This window comes from Geospiza fortis, unplaced genomic scaffold (assembly GCF_000277835.1).
Source record: "Geospiza fortis unplaced genomic scaffold, GeoFor_1.0 scaffold543, whole genome shotgun sequence".
NCBI classification, from domain to species: domain Eukaryota; kingdom Metazoa; phylum Chordata; class Aves; order Passeriformes; family Thraupidae; genus Geospiza; species Geospiza fortis.
The window spans coordinates 377,443-397,097 of record NW_005054587.1 but is presented as its reverse complement, the minus strand read 5'-3'; the positions used below and the strand labels follow the sequence as shown (position 1 = coordinate 397,097).

Here is a 19,655-nt window from a genome sequence, read left to right as displayed (position 1 = left end):
ATGCTCCATTTTTAGAATTATGCTCAGGAGGGAATCAGGAGCTTCAGGAGCAGCTGTTGAACTGGAGGATGATTTGGTGAAGCTCTGGCTTCTGCTTTTCTGCAGCTTCTACTTCGAGGTGGTTTTAAGCTCAGCCAGTCTCCCCACCCTCCCGTGGAAGAATTTCTTCCCAATATACCATCTATCCCTGCCCTCCAAGAGTAGGAAGCCATTCCCCTTTTCCTGTCCTTCCATCCCTTGTCCAAAGTCCCTGTCCAGCTCTCCTGGAGCCCCTTTAGGCACTGGAAGGGGCTCCAGGGTGTGCCTAGACAGCCAGGATGGACATTCCCAGCTCTCCCAGCCTGGCTCCAGAGCAGAAGGGCTCCAGCCACTGGAGCATCTCCAGGGCCTCCTCTGGACCTGCTCCAGCAGCTTCACATCACCCTTCTGTTGGACCCCAGAGCTGGAGGCAGCTCTGCAGGTGGGATCTCACCTGAGTGGGGCTGAGGGGCAGAAATTCCCCATCTCCTCCTGCCCACACTGTGGGATGAACCCAGGACATTCTGGGCTCCCATGGCTGGATCATGTGGAGCTTCTCATCCACCAACTCCCCCGAGTCCTTCTCCTCAGGGCTGCTCTCAATCCATTCCCCACCCAGCCTGGATTTGTGCTTGGGATTACCTACTACACATCCAGGACCTTACACTTGGCCTTGCACCTCTTTTTAATCCAGGAGCTGCAGACAGCCAGCAATTACAGAGGTAAAAATGTGCATTTCCTCTGAAAATAATTTCCTTGACCCTGTGTTTTTCATGGATAATGCACTGTGTCCTCATTAAACCAGATCTAACCGTGCCCTACCACCAAATTATCTGCTTGGAGAGATCTGATGTGCCCCCCATGGTTTGTGTTCACCTGGATCTCACCACTTCCCCTCTTCCACCTGGTCTCACACATCCCAAGAGCTGCTGGGTAATTCCCTCTCCAGCTGGAAGCTCAAGGAGAACATGTGCTGAGCAACTTCTGAGCTCCTTAAGTAGCTTCTAGTGGGACCAGGCAATTAAAAAGGAGCTTTTCTGTTCTCTGCTGGTACTTTTTGTTCCTGTGGCCATCACGTAGGTGCTCGTTCTTTGAAGTTCATGAGCAGGTGCCCACTTGAAGGCCATGAGTAGCATCAGGCCCAGCTGGTGGGACATATGCTGAAGAGCCCTCCAAGTCATTCAGCCTTAGCATCCAGTGCTGCACAAGGAGAGGATGTTTCCTTCCTCACCGTATTCCCCAAAAGTGTGGGAAACCCTCTCCATGCTCATAAAATCCGAGTAGAAAATCAGAGTTACGGGGATGGGAAGGGATCTCACTGGTTGCTTTGGTGTAACCTTGCAGATTTTTAATGGTTTGGGGTAAAATCAGCCAAAAATTGAAAATATTTAAGGGCTTATGAGCATGAACTTCCTAAATATTTCACTCTGCTTAGATGGGCTTCTCTGTGGTTTCAGGTATTGTTGAGATGTCTTCTTCATGTCATTGTGGTGTCAGAACTGGAGGTTTTCCCTGACCTTGTCCCTCTTTCTCCCTCAGCCGTGCTGTGCAGAGGAGCTTGGCCATCATCCGTCAAGCCAAGCAGAAGAAGAAAAAGAAGGAATATTGTATGTACTACAACCGCTTCGGGAAGTGCAATCGGGGCGAGAGCTGCCCCTACATCCACGATCCAGAGAAAGTGGCCGTCTGCACCAGGTAGGGATGGACATGGAATTGTGGTGAACTGGGACGTTGGGTGGCTTTGGTGCTTCCTTGTGGGGCATTCCTAAGGGAAACCAACTGATAACAGAGTTGTAGGACAACAGGAATGAGAGTTCTGGGTCAGGTGTAGGTTCTGCACTGTTGGGTTGGAAGGAGGAGGACAAGAAGAGGCCAGAGAATCATGGAATTGTTTTGGCTGGAAGGGGCATCAAAGATCACTGAATTCCAAACCCCTGCCATGGGCAGGGACACATTCCACTATCCCAGGTTGCTCCAAGCCCTGTCCAGCTTGGCCTGGAACACTTTCAAGGATGGGGCAGCCACATTTTGTCTGGAATTCCATTCCAGGGCCTCACCAGCCTCACAGGGAAAAATATCTCTTCCTAATATCCTATCTATCCCTCTGGCAGTGGGAAGCCATTCTCCGTGTCCTGTCACTCCATCCCTTGTCCCAAATCCCTCTTTGGCTCTCTTGGAGCCTGTTTAGGCACTGGAAGGGACTCTAAGGTCCCTTTGGAGCCTTCTTTTCTGGGCTGGGTGACTTGAGCCCCTGCCCTGACCACACTCCAGGTTATTCCTTCAGGAGCATTCCTCAGATTCATTTGGATCAGTCCAGCAGATTTGAATCCCTCAGCCTGTGACGTCATGCAGCTCCGAGACTTGGTGATTTATTCCAGGAGAACTGATCTGTGTTGGCAGTTCATTAGACCTGCCCAAGAGTTGATTAAACTCTATTATGAGTCATTTAAAAAGTGCAGAAGAGCCAACTCCACTGATGAACTCCTGGAGTAATTTTTCCATAAAATTGCTGCTGTGCTGGAATCACTTGGAAGTTGCTCAAAGCTCGATGGGAGACAATAGAGGAGGGGAAGGTGATTTATTGTTTTTTTAACTGATTTTACTCCTTCTCACTCATTCTCCCATAACAAATCCCGTAACTCCTTGCCTACTTTAGGAATTGTGCTCCTTGAAGTCTTTTGGGTCTCCAACCTGTCTCATTTCCGTGGATCATTGGAGGACAACACTGATTTCTCCCAGTTTTGTGTCTCCTCATCCTTGTTCCTTTATCTCTAATTCCATTCTTTAGCTTTCCCTTATAATTTTATAATTTTGTTAATCTGGTCTCACAGTGGTCAATCCTAGGAAAACTCTTGACATCCTCATGTGCTTTGGGATCTTGGTTCCTGTTCTGGGCCTGTCTTTGCTCCTCCTGATCACTGGCCGCTCTCACCTGCAGCTTCATCCAGCATCTCTTGGAATGGGGTCATAGAATCATGGAATGGTTTGGATTGGAAAGAACTTTCAAGATCATCCAATCCACCCCCCTGCCATAGGCAGGGACACTTTCCACTATCCAAGCTCCAAGCCTTTTCTCACCTAGCCTTGAACACTTCCAGGGATGGGGAATCCACAGCTTTTCTTGGCAATTTGGAATAATCAGGGCTCAAGGAAGGACCTTTCTCCTTCTGGGAGCATCATGTTTGAATTCTGGGATATAAGCCTTGCTCTGCCTACTAATGAGCAGCCAAATGTGATGAAAGAATAAAATCTATCAGGAATCATCAGCTACTCTTCCAGCAAGGGGGATCTCTACTAATTTAGGGTGTGAAATGGGTTTATGGGTGAGCTCGGCAACAATTGTGTGGTTTTTGTGGCCCACCTCGTGTCCAACCTGCTCCTTCTGCTTTATCTCCAGGTTTCTCCGTGGCACGTGCAAGAAGACGGATGGGACCTGTCCATTTTCCCACAAGGTGTCCAAGGACAAGGTCTGTGTGACTTCCCAAAGGGATTGTGGCTCTGTGTTCAAAGGGGTGGTTGTAGGAAGGTTCTTCCTCACTGAGTGCTTCCAACTGAGTTTGGAGTTTCCTTGCTGAGCTGTTCAGGCTCCTGAATCATGACAGAGCCATGGAATGGTTTGGGATGGATGGGACCTTCAGGATCATCTCATTCCTACCCCTCTGCAATGGGCAGGGACACCTTCCACTATCCCAGGTTGCTCCAAGCCCCATCCAACCCGGCCTTGAATTTTTCCAGGGATGGGGCATCCACAGCTTCTCTGGGAAACCATGGCCAGGGCCTCCCCACCCTATGTCTAGAAAAGACCTATGAGGTCTTAAAGATCTAAAAAGGACCTCCAAGATAATCAAGTCCATTTAGATGCATCTAATCCTTCCCTACTTCCGTAAGATCACATTTCCCTGGAAATCCCTCTGTGCTGGGGTCAGAGAATGTTCTAACAAACATAACTTGGAGGTATAAATTAACAAAAATCAATTCTAAGATGCCAAGCAGCAAAATCAGGTTGAAACCATGGCAAAACAACTCTAGAGTTCATTGTTTTCCACCTTCTTGGTGTATTTGAAGCTCTGTAGTTTTATTACACAAGGTGTAAAAATAATCCAGAGTTTTTATTTTGGGTTTATCAGTGATGATTTAGCACCTCGGCCTGTGTTTAATGGCTGGGATCTCCACTTGGATGTAGCTTTGGAGACTCCATCACGGAAGCTGAGGTGCCTGAGGCACGTTCCTTGTCCATGGGGAGCTCATAAGTTATCGGGGAAGTTGCTCCCAATGAGACACGGGGCACCAGATGTTTTTTACATGGATTTCTCTTCAGAGTCACTTAATCACGAGTACATAAAACAGGGATGGGGACAGCTGCATTCCCTGGCTCGTGGCGTGTCAGAGCAGGAACGGGGATGAGGATTGATAGATGGAAAAAAAGTTTGGTTTTTTTTTTTTTCATCCTGTAACAGCGTCAGACTTCAGAAATAAGGAAGCCGAGAATGAAGGAAGCTTCGCTGGTGGATTGGCTGTTGGTTTATCCAAAATTATTGTAATTAGTGAGGCCAGCTACTTGTCATCTTCGTATACAAAGTGCAACCCTCTGCCTGCGCCTCTGAGGTGAAGGATTGAAATTCATCCACAGAACCATGAGCTCCAAATTAAATGAATTTCAGAAGGTGGTGAAGTCTTTTTTGGTCCCAGTGCAAAAAAACCTAGATGAAACTTGGGAATTGGACATGCCCAATGAGCTGTTGCAGTTGGTGGTTTATCCACCAAAGAATGAATATGATGGTTGGATGTGGATGAATTTGTGGTCTCTCTACCCAGGAATATTTCTCGACATGTTTAAATTCCTGGTGGAAATGTGGCCTCAGTTTCCCCTCCAGGAACACTTGGTCCCTCAAGGAGGACCTCTAGATTTGGCTTCTGGGCTCTGTTTTGGGTGAAAAAATGGAAAATGATGGAAAACTCAACCTTTAGTAGCACCTCACCAGTCTGAGAAGAATAACAGTGATATTGTGGTAATAAAACTGAATTAAAAAGGAGTGACCATGTCAAGGAGCTGTTTGCCAATAGCATTCTGGGGACAGAATCCCTGGGATGGGATCCCACGGGATGCAGTGACCTCAGCCCATCTCACCTTTATCCTGAGCTAATGAAGCATCACCTAAACTCAGGATGAATCAGTAATTAACAAACCAAAATCATAGCAGGCAGTACCAGCTCTGAAAAGCTTTCAGAGCACATATTTCCTGCCATGCTCCGTTGGGAAGGGGAATTATTTTTCACAGGATTAGCCAACCTGAGGGTGGTTCAAAGGTCTCCCTGTTTGCCACCTTGTCATCAGCAAGGGCTGGAAGAGAAACAACCTCCTCCATGGAGTTCAAACTTGTTCCAGGGTGATTTATTGCCATGGGAATGCTGCTTCCTAAAGCGGGAGGCAACTTCACTTTCCAGGTCCTGGAGCTCCTCGTTAACCTGAGTTGGTTCTTGGCAAAGGTGGCTTTTCCCTCATTTATCAGGGCTGGGAAAAGCAGGTGGAGGCACTCAGCAGAGCAAGGAAGCAGTTTTCCTCCTGCTAGTGGAGTTTTTTGAGTAGATTCTACCTTTTCCTCAGGTGAAGGATTGTGCCTCGTTGGTTTTTGGCTGTTTGAGTTGAGGTTTTAATGCAATACATGTTTTTTGCCGTGGGATGATGTGGTGGTTTGGGGATTCCTGATTTCTCTGGTCCTGTCGATTTCATTATGTGGTTACTGGGGAGGGACACCCCAAAACCTCCTCATCAGAGAAAGTGCAGGTTGTTGTGTGTCTCACCTCAGTGGGATTTCACTGGGATGGGATATCCAGTCCAGGAGGTGAAGGATCAAAGGCTGGCAGGGCTTGGCTCTTGTTTTCAGGACAAAACAATTTCTCAGCCTTCTTGCACTCCCATGCCTCAGTGTCCCCACTGAAAAATGGGAATAATCACTATTTTCTATAGGAAAAATCACAGTTTTCTATGGAAAACTGCATGGATTCAGCTGTCACAGTAGCAGGGAGCTTTTCCCCATCTTAGAGTAGCAAACTCCTTGCTCCAAGCAGGGAACGATCTCCAGGATGGAGAATGGCTCCAGATTGTCACTGAGCTTTGCAGATCCAAACTCCAGTGGTTTTCATCACCCTCTGGTGATGGAAGAAAGAGCCTGGGGAAGAGGGAAAGCTCTTCTTCTTCTGCCATGGGCAGGAACACCTTTCACTATCCCATATTGCTCCAAGCCCTATCCAGCCTGGACTTGGGCACTTGCAGGGATGAGGCAGCCACAGCTTCTCTGCGTATCCTGTGCCAGGGCCTCACAGTTAAAGAATTTTGCTCCACAGGAGACTCAGGCAGAGCCTTTGATGAGAAGCACCCGCTGAAGTGACATACAGGGAATTTTTCCACAGTGGATCAGAGCCACTGACACATCCCAACAATGGGGAGAAACCAGGAAATCTGAAGGAAGCGAAGGTTGTGAGAGGCCGGGACTCAAGAAGCCGCCCGCTGCTGTTCCAACAGCTTTTCCCCTTGAGGAACTCAGAAAGAATCAGCATTTTTCTCCCTAATAGAGCTTCAAAACTCAGTTGTGAGCAATTTGGAGGCTCACGTGGAGTTTCGGGTTCATTTAGCTGCTGCCTCCAGAGCTTGTAGAGAGTCAAAGCTGTCGAAGGCGGCCGCAGCGCCCCAGTGCCTTGAATTAATGTTATTGTTATTTGTGTGGACGTGCTGGGGTGCAAACAAGGTTAATTGAAATGAGAGCGCTGCTTCCTCTTGATAATGGCTTGGGCTTGACAGCGAGGAGGAGTTTATTTTTGTCGGAGAGCTGCCTTTATTATCCCTTTTTATTAGAGCTAATTTGGGCTCTATATCAAAAACTACATTAAGGGAATCGTTTACGGTCACACCACCAGCACTGCCAAAGATCGCCCCAGAGCCCTGTCCTTTATGTTAATGTCTGCAGTTAAAAGACAATTAAAAATAAACTCTCCTCTTTTAAAGCACCCTTTGTTTTCTTTCCTCTAGGCCTCCAGCGAGGCAATTTAGTTCAACCCTTAATGTGCCCTTCAGGGATAAGGGATTTTTCTGGATAGCCCCGGCCGTGGTTATTGCAGGATTGTAAATATTACTTGGGGATGCTTGAACTGGTGGGACCAGGATGCTGCTGGTGAATGGGGTGATCAATACCATGCCAAGCAGTGAGGAAATTCGGGATGTAGGAGCAGGAGGAGCCGGACCTTCGGGAAGTGCACATTCCAGGTGGCAGCTGCCTGGTCGGGGCGGGAAACGGGAAGCTGCCAGTGGTTGCCGGTGAGTTAAGGATGCTGAAATATGGCAGCAGGCTGGTAATTTGTTTTTAATGATAACAGCTGGCAGAAGGTGAAGTTTGTGCTTTGAGGACAATGAGGAGAATCCTTGCTCCGTCGGTTTTCCCCGTCGGCTGTCGCGCTGCGGAAGCTCGGGAATGCTGGTGCATGGGATCAGGGATCTGCTCCGTGTATCCCACTGCTCTTCTCCTCCAATGCTCAGGGCAGGAGCTGCTCTCCTCCTCATTTCACTCCCTTCTGGAGCATCCCTGCTTGCCCCGGTGTGCAGGAACAGGCATCACACCCCTGGGGAATTCCAGAATAATGCCTTGGAATGATACAGCATGCCCAAAATCCTTGCGGAGGTGCTTTTTTCCCTCCTTTCTAGGAACCACCTTTTGGAGCCTTTATCAAACCCCCTTCCAGCCAGCTCTGTATGCACGGAAGAGCCAAATGGGAAGCACCCCCAGGATGGTGTTTTGGCCTTTGTGATGGCCAAATTTTCCTCTGGGATATTGGGATTCCCTCTGAGAATTCCCTGTGGGATGTTGCAGCCAGGCTGGGTGTGTTCCCTGCGCCGCCGTTGCCATCTCCATCGCTGCATCATCCTTTGCAAAAGGTGTTCCCAGAATTTATGACATTTCCCCATCCCTGCCCTACACTGTCCAGAGGGAATTTGCTTTCTGGTGGAAGTTTCCAGCTTTTCACCCTCTGTCCAGCATCCTGAAAGATGCTGAGGGAAGCGCCTTCGCTCCCTGCGTATCCAAACACCGGGAACACGTAATAGCAGGGAGCTGCCTTGCCGGAGACCAATGGAAGAGCTAAAAACACCTCTGGGATGGGTGGCTGGCAAAAGATTTCTATTTATTTTATGCTTGTCACGCTTTTATTTCAGGTCTGGGGGTTGCAGTGATTCCGAGTCACGGGTTTAGGGAATTGCTGACGGATTGCTCCTTCTCTTGCAGATGCCGGTGTGTTCCTACTACTTGAAGGGAATCTGCAGCAACAGCAATTGCCCCTACAGCCATGTCTACGTGTCCAGGAAGGCAGAAGTGTGCCAGGATTTCCTCAAAGGATATTGTCCTATGGGAGAAAAGGTAAAGAGGGATTTATCCCAGCTGTTGTGGGCCAAAGCCAAAGCCATGAGCAGTGTCCTGCACCAGCTACGGCACCACAGGGAAGAGCTGGAAGCTGCTCAGCAGCTGGATGTGATGAACAACAGTCCTGTGCTTTTTCATAGGGTTTTGGCAAAGTGGTTTGGTTGGGAGAAAAGGGAAAGAAATCAAAGGCTTCAGCTCATCAACATTCTGGTGTTTCCCTGATAAGAGCCTCCATGGGGTTGTTCCTGTTATCAGTGTCTGAGCTCAAAGCACCTGCCCTGAAAACCCCTCACTGAAAAGGATGAAAAATGTTGGAAAATACTTAGGATTCCCTGTTTTACCTAGAAAATCCATAGGCATTAATGCTTATTTTCCACTCTGGCTCCATGATGGGTTTAAACTTGAGCCTTAAATCCTGTGGCTTGGTTTTAGGAGCAAGACCAGGCTTGCTCAGCCAGCTCAGCATCCAGGATTCATGGAGCCACCTCCAGGTCCTGAGGATGGTTTGGATCTGTGCAGTGAAGTCCTACATGGACTTCATGTGCACCCTGGGGAGAGTTGCAACCTCATCCATGAGCTTTTGGCACCTGATGTAACGTGGAAATTATGGGAGCAGCTTCCCTCGAGCAGGGCTTGGAGCCAGCTGCCATTTGCTGTTCCAAAGGAATTTGGAACACACAGGACCTCACCTTTCTGTGTCGTGGTTAAGGGAGAGGATTGGCCATGCTGGTGTTTCCTTGGGAATCCAAGTGACTGTCCTGACTCCTCTTTGCTGTTTTCCAAATGGGTTGTGGACTATGGTATGGGATTTCTGCTCATCCTTGGACAACTGTGACCACAGGAAAGGGGGGAATTCGGCCCCTCTGCCCCACCCAGATGGGACCCCACCTGCAGAGCTGCCTTCAGCTCAGGATCTAACAGAAGAAGGAAGATGTGGAGCTGCTGGAGTGAGTCCAAATGAGGCCACGGAGATGCTCCAAGGGCTGGAGCCCCTCTGCGCTGCAGCCAGGCTGGGAGAGCTGGAAATGTCCAGCCTGGAAAAGGAAAGGCTCTGAGGAGACCTTAGAACCATTTCTAAGGGGCTAAAGGGGCTCCAGGAAAGCTGGAGAGGGACTTTTGACAAGGGATGGAGTGCCAGGACACAGGAAATGGCTTCCCACTGCCAGAGGGCAGGGTTAAATGGGATATTGGGAAGATTTTCTGTGAAGGTGGTGAGACCCTGGCAGAGGCTGTTCAGAGGAGTTGTGGGTGCCTCAGAGGGCTCTTCTCCTCCTTTTCTCCATCCTGGTGGCACTTGTTTGCAGAGGTACAACCCATCAGGAGAAGCTGTAGGTGCTCAGATCCCACCAGTGTGGCCACCAGCCTGTCCCAGAATCCAAACACAACATTGGATGGAATCCTAGCATCATTTAGCCTGGAAAAGAGCCCAGCTTTGAACACAGCACTGTCAAGTCCCACTAAACCCCATCTGGTCTTTTCTCCATCCTTTCCCCAGGAGAAACAACCAAAGAGCAAAAACCAGGGAAAAAAAGCCAAAAGTGAGAGTTTTAAGGAAAGCAGGACATCAGCAGCAGCGGAGGGAAGCTCTAATAAATTAGTCTGGGCCTAATTACTTTTTGTGGCAGCGCGTGGAGGGGGACTTGATGCAGGATAAACATTCCCTCAGAAGGAAAACACAGGCATCCTGCCACCTCCCTCCAGCGCAGCGCCAACCACGCAGGCAGGGTCCCGACAATTATTTTTAAAATATTCCAATTTAAATGAAAATATAAAAGAGATATTTAGAATATTTATTCTATTAGGAAAAGTGCTTACGGCGTCACTTTTGGAATGTCGGGAAAGCATTCTCCTCCAGATGATGGATAGCAGCCTGTAATTATATATGGGGAGAAATTGCTGAGCGGGCCATATTTAACTGGGGAGGAGAAATTCCAGCTTGGGCCATTAAGGGTTAATTTTATTCTCTAAATAATATAAAAAGTGCTGAGTCCGTGCCTTTGCTCCAAGTAGAAAGTCCTCAAATGGACCCCGGAGAGTTTATAATATTCTACTGAATCAAGGAAAAATGTTAACCTTGCTTCATAAAACGATGGCTTGTTAAAGATGCGCAGTCCCTTTTCTTGTGAATTATTTAGGATGGGAGTAAATCTTCCCTCGTTCTGCCTTTCCCTGTCCGAGCAATGTTGGTTTGAAGCACAAAGAGCATGGAATGCGAAGGTGTGCGACTCCGGTGGAGCATCCTGGGTGGATAAACTTCAATGAGGCTGGTCCAAAATTAGGAATTGAGGTTGTTTTGTGATGATTTTTGGCACACTGGGCTCTTCTTCCAGTTGCTTTCTCCTCTTTGTGCCCTCCCAGACAAACACAATTCCTGATTTTTAGCAGACCTCCATCAGAAATGTCCATTATTATCCATAATTTATGATGTGTCGTTGGCAGTGTTGTCTCTTAAGGACTTCCTAGGATGTGTTGCAGGATTCTCGGGATAAGCTGATCCACCTTTGACCCATTCCATGGACTGTAATTCCAGCTGCTCTTCGTACAAATGACGCCAGGACTGACCTGCTCTGGCTTCACCAGGAATTTAGAATTAAGTGAGAAAGCTTTAATTTTGCATTCCCAAGTCCTTTTTTCAGGAATGTGGATTGTAGAGGGTCTAAATGCACCCTTGGGGAAGGGGACAGCTCCTGTACAAGACCATGATCACATCCTTCTTAAAGGGGATGTTACCTCCCAGTGTTAATTAATTGGTCTAAAGTTGGACCTGATGATTTTGGAGAGCTTTTCCAACCTAAATGATTCCAGGATTCTGTTTCCAGAAGGGAGCTGGTGGCAGAGCTAGGACCTTGGTTTCCAGCATTCCTACAGGTTCCTTGGTCATGGCTTGGGAAGTTCCTTCACTATTTGTGTTTCCTAAAGGGATCATCCCTAAAGACAATGTTATGTGTGTCCCTTAAAGCCATGGAGTGATTCCCACCTTGGAGATCTCTGTCCTAATTTTTCTGGAGCTCCCTGCCCTTCCCTGGCACCCTGACCTGGTCATGCTGGGAGGTCCCTCTGGGCTTGGCCACCTGCACTGGAGGAAGCCCCAAGAGGGAAGTGGGAAGAGAGGGAGAAATGGGGCCTCTTGCAGGTTCTTCCCAGGGTTTTTTGGAGATGTTTTCATGAGCTGCTCTACGGTCAGAGCTCCTCTATGGTTCCACATCCCTCCTCCCATATGGGGCCTTGTGCAGGGGCTTGGAGGAGGAATTCTCTAGGAGAGGATGGGATGAGGCTGGCGGGGGTGGGGGATGAGGCAGCACCAGTGAGTGAAGTGTCTGTGGTGATGTGACCCCAGGGCAAGGGACAAGCAAGAGGAGACATTGGATGGAGATGCTGTGGATGGCCCATCCCTGGAAGTGTCCAAGGCCAGGTTGGATGGGGATTGGAGCAACCAAGGATAGTGGAAACTGCCTGTGCCAGGGGGTTGGAGCAGGATGGGCTTTAAGGATCTTTCCAACCCAAACCAGATTTGATGGCAAACCATGGGCTGGGATCTCTGTGAGGCCAAGAGCCTGGAGCTGAGAGCTCATCCATAGATGGTCCCAAGGAGCAACTACCTTGGGATTTGCTTTCTAGACACAAAAGATGAAGGAGAAAAGATTTAGATGGGATATTGGGAAGAATTCCTTCCTGTGAGGGTGGTGAGGCCCTGGCAGAGAAGCTGTGGCTGCCCCATCCCTGGAAGTGTCCAAGGCCAGGTTGGAGAGGGCTTGGAGCAACCTGGAATACTGGAAGGTGTCCCTGCCCACAGCAGGGGTTTGAAATGAAATCATTAAGGTCCCTTCCAACTCGAACCACTCAATGATTCCATTGCTGCATCTGGAAAATTGTTTTGTATTAAATAATCTTCCCCCCTCCGTGCCCATTAGCGCCAGAGCCACATTAAATCCCTCTCTCCGGGTTGTTTCCATCGGCTGCCTTGGAGCCTGTGGGTAAATTGTTCCCTCATGGGAGCTGTTAAACAGTGAGACACAGTGAGATTAAACAACGAAGCTTCCCTGGAAAGGCACGGGGAGATGTGCTGGAATAAATCATGGATAAGAGGAGAATCTGTTCCCATCCCTCTGGAATCCCAACTGGGACATCCGGCCCTTGTGATGGTGAGGTTTGACATGGGGACCTGCCATGGCATGTGCTGGGACTGCTCATCCCAGGTCATCTTATTCCTAAAATCCGTCTTTTTATTGGGCCAACAGCTTTCACCAAAGCTCTAATTTCTGCCTTATCTATGTAAAAAATATGGGACAGGGGCAGCACTGCCTGAGGAAGTGCTGCTTCCTTGGGAAGAATAATTTTCCTCCCACAGGTGGAGCTTGGTGTTTTTTTGCAGTGGCAGCTGCTGGATTTTCCTGTAGAAAATCAAAATGTGGGGATTTTTTCTCAGCTGAAACCTCGTTCTTGTGTGGTTTTTTGTGTGTTTGGTTGGTTATTTTTTCCTTTACTGGTGGAAGTTCAACAATTTCCCACCAGAAACATAACGTTTTTGTGTGTCTGATACATTCAACTTAACACATTTCTTTAGAGAAAACCACATGAGCTGTGTTACAACAGTAAATATTAAATGTCTGTGGCATTTTCTCTTAATTATCCAGTGATGGAGAGCAGCAGCCTGGGATCCTTGTTTTCCTTAATCTTTTATCATGGAAAGGTGAAGTTCAACACTGTTCATGCTTTCTGATCTCAGCTGACTTTTCTGGTTCAACCAGCTTTTTTTTTTCCTCACAGCCATCAGATCTTGGTGTTTCTGGGTCTTTTTTCCCCCTCCTTTGATCCCAGGTTGACTCCCAACCAACTTCACTTTTCCTTGAGGAATTCTTGAACAAAAGGTTGTCCAACCCTGGCACAGGCTGATCTGACAAGTTGTGAAATACTCATTCCTGGAGGGATTTAACAGCCCTTTGGAAGTGGCACTTGTGGACATAGTGGTGGCCTTAGCAGTGCTGAGGGAATGGGATTTTCCCACCGAAATGATTTCCTGATTCTGTAATAATTTGGAAATAGCTGATGGAGAGCTTTGCCTTTGATAGCTCTTTTATAGTCCACTGCAGCTGTATGAAAATCAACGACAAAAGCAACTTAATTTTGTTTATCCTTAATTTTGGCTCTGGCTGACAGATGTTTTCTGGGAGCTTGATTTGGGATTTTTTTCCCCCCTAATGTGTAGCAGAAATCTTCAGTCACCAAACTGATGAGCAAGTGGAATTTTTATTTAAAATAAAGTATGTGTAGGATTGGTAATGAGGCTGTTTTTAAGGTCATCAGTAGTGTCCAGGATGGATTTGAGCTGGCTGAGATCTCTCCAGGTTCATCCCATTGGTTTGCTGGGGATGTTGAGTCCTTGTCCACATCCTCTGGCAACAAATGCTGCTGATAATAAATGATAAATCCCAGTTGTGGCGATGGGATCTTCCCATTGGAAGCACTTTGTAGCCTTCAGAAGAGGTTTAAAACTGATCAGGATTCTTCCATGGCCAATCCTATCTTCGTATCTCTGTGGAAATCTTGTGGGTTTCCAGTTGTATCTCGTGGTTTGTAATGGGATAATGAGGGTTCTTATTGCTCCTTTAATTTAACTGTAGCATCTCCAGCAGAATTCTGATCTTTACGTTAAAGATGGAGCTTATCAGGATGCACTGGAACTATTTAATAGCCTGGGATTGTTGATAACAGCGCCAAGATAAATCCCAGGCTGAGATTTCCTCTTTCTTACACTTTAATATCTTTGTAGAAGGAGGTGGGGCACAAAATGTGAAAATTGGGAAGTTTGGGAGAAGAGCAGCCACAGAATCACAGCTCTGAAGTGGGAGCGTAGTGATGAGGCAGAGACTTCCTGATTTCAACCTGAACTTCTGTAGAGATGAACACAAAACCCAGCTGATTGGAGTTTTGCTTCTTGTCTGGAATCTCCCTTTGATCTGATCTGTTCTCTGTTGGAAAATCCCCACTTCCTGTGAGCAGTGGGTGATTCCCAGGATGACCCTGGGATGGCTCAGGTTGGAAGGGACCACAATGGGGCATCTGATCCAAACTCCCTGTTCCAGCAGGATCATCCCAGAGCACATGGATTGTGTCCAGAGGGTTCTGGACCCCCCAGAGGATCCAGAGTATCTGGAACAGGGAGACTCCACACCCTCTCTGATCTCTGTTCAGGGCTTGGTCACTGCACAGGAAATAAGTTCTGCCTCACGTCCAGGTGGAATTTCCTGGGATTAGTCCCTGCCTGTTCCTCTTGTGCCATTGCTGGGCCCCACAGAGCAGAGCCTGGGCCCTCTCTGAGCCCTCCCTGCAGACAGGGACAGACAGAGATGAGGTCCCCTCTCAGCTGTGTCTCCTCTCGAGGCTGAACAGCCCCAGCTCCTTCAGCCTTTCCTTATCAGGGATGCTCCAGTCCATCATCCTTGTTGTCCTCCTCTGGACCTGCTCCAGGAGTTCCATGTCTCCAGCACTGGGCAGAGCACTCCAGATGTGCCCCATCTGTGCTGAGGAGAGGGGCAGCATCACCTCCCTCGAATTGCTCTTCCTAATGCACCCCAGGATCCCATTGGTGGTGCCCTGAGCCAACTGGAACCAGGCATGTGGTGGAGCCCCTGATGGAAAAGATGCCATTGGGAATGTCCAGTGAGTGTCTGCCTCACTCCATGCCCAGTGGTGATGATTTGGGGTTGGGAATTACCATTGATGGTAATTCCCATCATGTGAAAATGGTTCTGTTGTGGCTTTAGTGTGGGATGGATGGGATCGTGGAGGTTCCTGATGGAAAAGGGGCTCCTCAAAGCAATGCAGGGAATAGTTGAATTCCATAGGCATTGCCACTAAAGGATGAATGCCGGGTTCAGAATTCACCTTCTGGATGTGCAAAAAGTCAATGACTCAATTTCCAGTAGAAACCAGTGACAGTTGGTGGCCCTCAAGGGTCTGTACTGGGGCCAATGCTAATTAATGCCTTCATTAATGACATAATGGGATTGGGCGCCCCCTTGGCAAGTTTTCACTTGATGACATCAAGTGGATGTTCCTGTTGTTTCACAGAATCCTGGGATTGCAGACTGCTTTGAGTTGGAAGACTCTTTAAAGACCATCCAATTCCCACCCCCTGCCATGAGCAGGGATTCCCTCCCGTCTCCTTTGCTGCCTCTTAAATATGATTTTCGCAGTGATTTTCAAAACACCATCCTGGTCTTGCTCCAGTTCCTGAGGTATTTTAGCTCAAATGTTGTTTTATTTCCTGAAAATACCAAAGGAGAGGGTTTATGGATTTGCAGTGGATCCTGGAGAGCTTTTAGATCCCAAATTCCTCTGATCATTTGGAGATGACCATCAGGAGTCATCCCTTCACTAAAGATATTTTGCTGGGCAAACTGTTTTGAGGGCAGAAACTTGTTTTGGAGCAAATTCCTTCGGATAACCACATCGGTTAAATTTCTCCATCATTATTCCAGTCTGGATGATGTTAGGATGTATTGTCCTCCAGGTTTTAATGACAGGGAGCTGGGATTTTTTTTTAAAGGCTGTTTCCATCTGCACCCAATTATAAAAAAGCAATCGGAAAAAAGCCATTTACTGGCTGTCACTTTGGAGCGGCGTCAAAACAGCTCCAGCACCTCCAGCCATCACTTCCCAACAACCACTTAGAAGGACATTAAAACAGCCTGACATCCATCCAGTCCCTTAATCCCGCTGCTTGGCCATGGGGATACCTGGAATAGCTTTGGCAAAAGCTGCATGGATGCTCAAGAGGGCTTTAAAAAGTAGGAAACACTGGAGTTGAGGCAGTTGAGTTTTGGTGATTTTAACGCTCCCCTTCCCCTGAAGGTCTGGTTGGTGGGATTTGTGTCTGTTGTGATGGGATAGAGGGATGGACATAGACCCCAAGGAGATGGTAGGAGTGCTTCAGCACTTTGTCATCTCTTCACAGAATCACCAAATATTCTGAGTTGGAAGGGACCCACAAGGATCATCAAAGTCCAGCCCTTGTCACCTGCTGTCCCACAGCACTGGGAAAGGAGCAGGGGCTGAGATTAAGCCTGGAGATACTTGAGAAGTTCAACCTGGCCAAACTGCTGCCCAGGAGCCAGGAATGTGAGGCTGGGTGGGATCTCTCCTCCCCACCCCATACAGTCAGTGGGTTGGTTGTTGGTTGGCCCAGTGACCCAGCTTCACCTTCCTCCCACCCTCCATCCCCTCCTGCCAAGCTTATTCATGGAAAATGTTCATTAACATCATTCCCAAGACTGAGCCAGGACTTTCCACCAGTTGCTGCCTCCTCCTTTGCCAGCTTCGTGCTAAAGAAGGCTGGGCCCTGCAAACCTCCTCACCCCTGTCTCACTCCTGGAGCACGTTGGGCCCTGTTGGACCATTTAAGGCCTTGTGGATCCTTGACAGCACCTGGAATTTCACCCAAAGCTGCCCTGGCAGCCAAGGAGGAGTCCTGGACACGGGATCTGCCAGCTGGGCACCATCCCAACCCTGGGCACCGTTGCTGGACAGGCTGTGGGGGGAACCCCACAGCGGGGAGACTGGGATTGGGACATGCCCATGGGGATGTTGGCAAGGAGCCGGAGTGGGGTGAGATTCCTCCCTGCGGCTTTTTAGGGATTCTCTGGGGTTTTCTCATCTCTCTGGTGGAAGGGACCAGAGTTTTTTCCCTTTTTATGGCCCAACCTGTGGTCTGGCGGGGGTCCCGGGGGGGGTATAATTAGCCACCCCAACAGGTGTCAGGGATCAGATGACCCCCAGCACCACCCCACAGCCCCGCTCGGCTTCACCCCAGCTGACGCGTGGCCGGCAGCAAAATTCCCTGTGGAAACCCAGCCCCAGCGCGTCGGATCTGGCAGGAGCAGGAGAGCTACTGTAAATAAACAGAAGGGGCTTTTCCAGCCTCCAGAGGCAATTCCAGCCTCACCATCCCAGCTGTGGGACAGCGAGGATGGACAGGGTGTTGCGGAAGAAGGGATGGAGCGCTGGGAACGGTGTGGAAAAGCCATTAGAAACCCGAGCTGGGGACGCGGCCCTGGGATTAGTCGCACACGGTTTGTTTTCTTTATTAAGTATCTTTTTACCATGGAGCCAATAAACATGGGCTGCTCCAAGGATTCACTTGGAGGCTGGGGCTGGGTGGAGCACTGGGGAGGTGGCACATCCCGATCCCAGTGCCCGGTCCGGATCATGGCGCTGTCCCACCCCGTAATTGGTGCCCTGCTGGGAAGGAACAGTCTTGGCCTTTTCCCAAAATAGCATAATTCCTCGATGTAGCAGCGATGCATCCATGTGGCTTTTTGAGATCAGGAGCTCTTTTTTTCCTGCTCTTCTCCTTCCTGAGTTGATTTTGTGCTGGAAACCCCTTTACAAAAGAGGATTTCACATCCTTTTCAGGGAACATGCAGGGCAGAGACAGAATTTGGACTTGATGATCCCTGGGAGTCCCTTTCAACTCAGGATATTCTGTGATTCCAGGAACTGGGGATGGTCAGACCAGGATCTAGCACCAAGGCCCATCCCCACAGTGTTGTGCTCCACTGGGATTGTCTCTTCCAGGTGGGCTTGGAAGGTCTGCCCATGCATTCATCCCAGTCTTCAATCCCTAATGGGCTGTTCCTTTATTTTTTTTCTCTTCCCTAATTTTGTCCCATTTATTTTAAAAGAAGTTATCAGGTTGAGGGATTTGCTTTTCTGCTTGCTAATATTTTGGGAGAAATTCCTGTGTTTGAATTCCTGTCTGGTTGCTGCTTTTTCCAAGCATTTCTCTTTGGTCCAGGATGTATCCTGTCTGCAGGTAAAATGAGAAAGTGAAGAAAATGTCATGTGGGGCCCGGCTAGGAGAGCTGGGAATGTCCAGCCTAGAGACAAGAAGGTTCCAGGGAGACCTTAGAGGCTCTCCCAGTGTCTAAAGGGGCTCCAAGAGAGCTGGAGAGGGACTTTGGACAAGGGATGGAGTACCAGGAAAAGGGAGAATGGTTTCCCACTGCCAGAGGGAGTGGTTAGATGGGATTGGGAAGAAATCCTTCCCTGTGAGGATGATGAAGCTGTGGCACAGGTTTCCCAGAGAAGCTGTGGTTGTCCCATCCCTGGAAGTGTCTAAGGCCAGATTGGACAGAGCTGGGAGCTACCTGGGATAGTGGAAGGTGTCCATGCCCATGGCAGGAGGTTGGAACGAGATGATTTCTAAGTCCCTTCCAACCCAAAGCATTCCATGTTTCCATGTTCGTATAAAACACAGGATTTGGGAGTAATGGCAAAGCCAGGTACTGTTCAGACCTGACTCTACTTCCAGGTTGGTTGTAAAGTTGCTTCCCATTCCAGCTCCTTGAAATAAGAGGTGCAAAATCATAGGAATGGGAGTTTTAAATGGCTTTTTTTTTTAATGGAAAAGCAGCACCATCACTGAGCTGTCCCCCCGCATTGAGCCCATATCCGTGTGTCCATGTGGATCCCAGCCCTCCTGCTGCTCAGCGCCATCCCCAACCTCCGGCACATGAGCTCCTTGCTCTGCTGCCGACTTCAGTGCTCAGCCCCGGGCAATGGAGCTGCCAAATCCTTCTGCTTTTCAAGGAGAGAGCTCGGCAGGAATCCTGCTTAATCGCAAAGGTCAGCACGGGGAGCTGCTCCCGTGTCCCCAAAGTAAAGTTGCATTAAAAGGGCAGGAACTGACCTCCATTCCCCATTGTCGGCAGGATGGATTTTTGTAAACAGGGCAGAATGGTGGTGCTCAAACCCTCCCTGTTTTTGTTTCCGCACGGATTTATCTTGTTTTCCCCAAAATTTGAGCGTCTGTAGCATGGAGGAATGGGATGCTTGGGCATCTGAGTGTGGAAGGACTCACATTTCTCCTGGAGAAGGTCAGCAAGGGAATGGATGTTGGAGTTGGGAATTTTTGGTTGTGCCGCATGTGTTGGGTTGTCTCTACATGGATGTCACAATGTGATGCAAAAGCCAGACTGGTTGGGATGGAGCATCCTGGGTGGGAGTGGATCCACATGGGACTAAGAGGGGTCCAGGACTTGCTCCCACCTTTCATCCCTTGGGATATGCTGGGATGAGCTCTCTGGATTGCTGGGAACAGAGATTAGAGAAAGGCTGTTCTTTTTCCTTCATTCCCAGGAACCCAGATAGAAATCCCAGCTGAAGGCATCTCCTCTTCTCTGCCTGCCTCTCTCCCTGCCTTTCCCACTGCCAAAAAGTGCCATTTCC

General features: G+C 48.7%; 1 protein-coding gene across 1 annotated transcript in view; it reads left to right on the top strand.

Annotated features, from left to right (window-relative positions):
• ZC3H3 (zinc finger CCCH-type containing 3) overlaps positions 1-19,655 on the top strand; it is a 126,232-nt gene that overhangs the window by 95,344 nt on the left and 11,233 nt on the right. Inside the window, 3 exon segments of the mRNA XM_031064408.1 lie at positions 1,542-1,713; positions 3,416-3,485; positions 8,292-8,432. Coding sequence (XP_030920268.1) covers positions 1,542-1,713; positions 3,416-3,485; positions 8,292-8,432 — 383 coding nt within the window.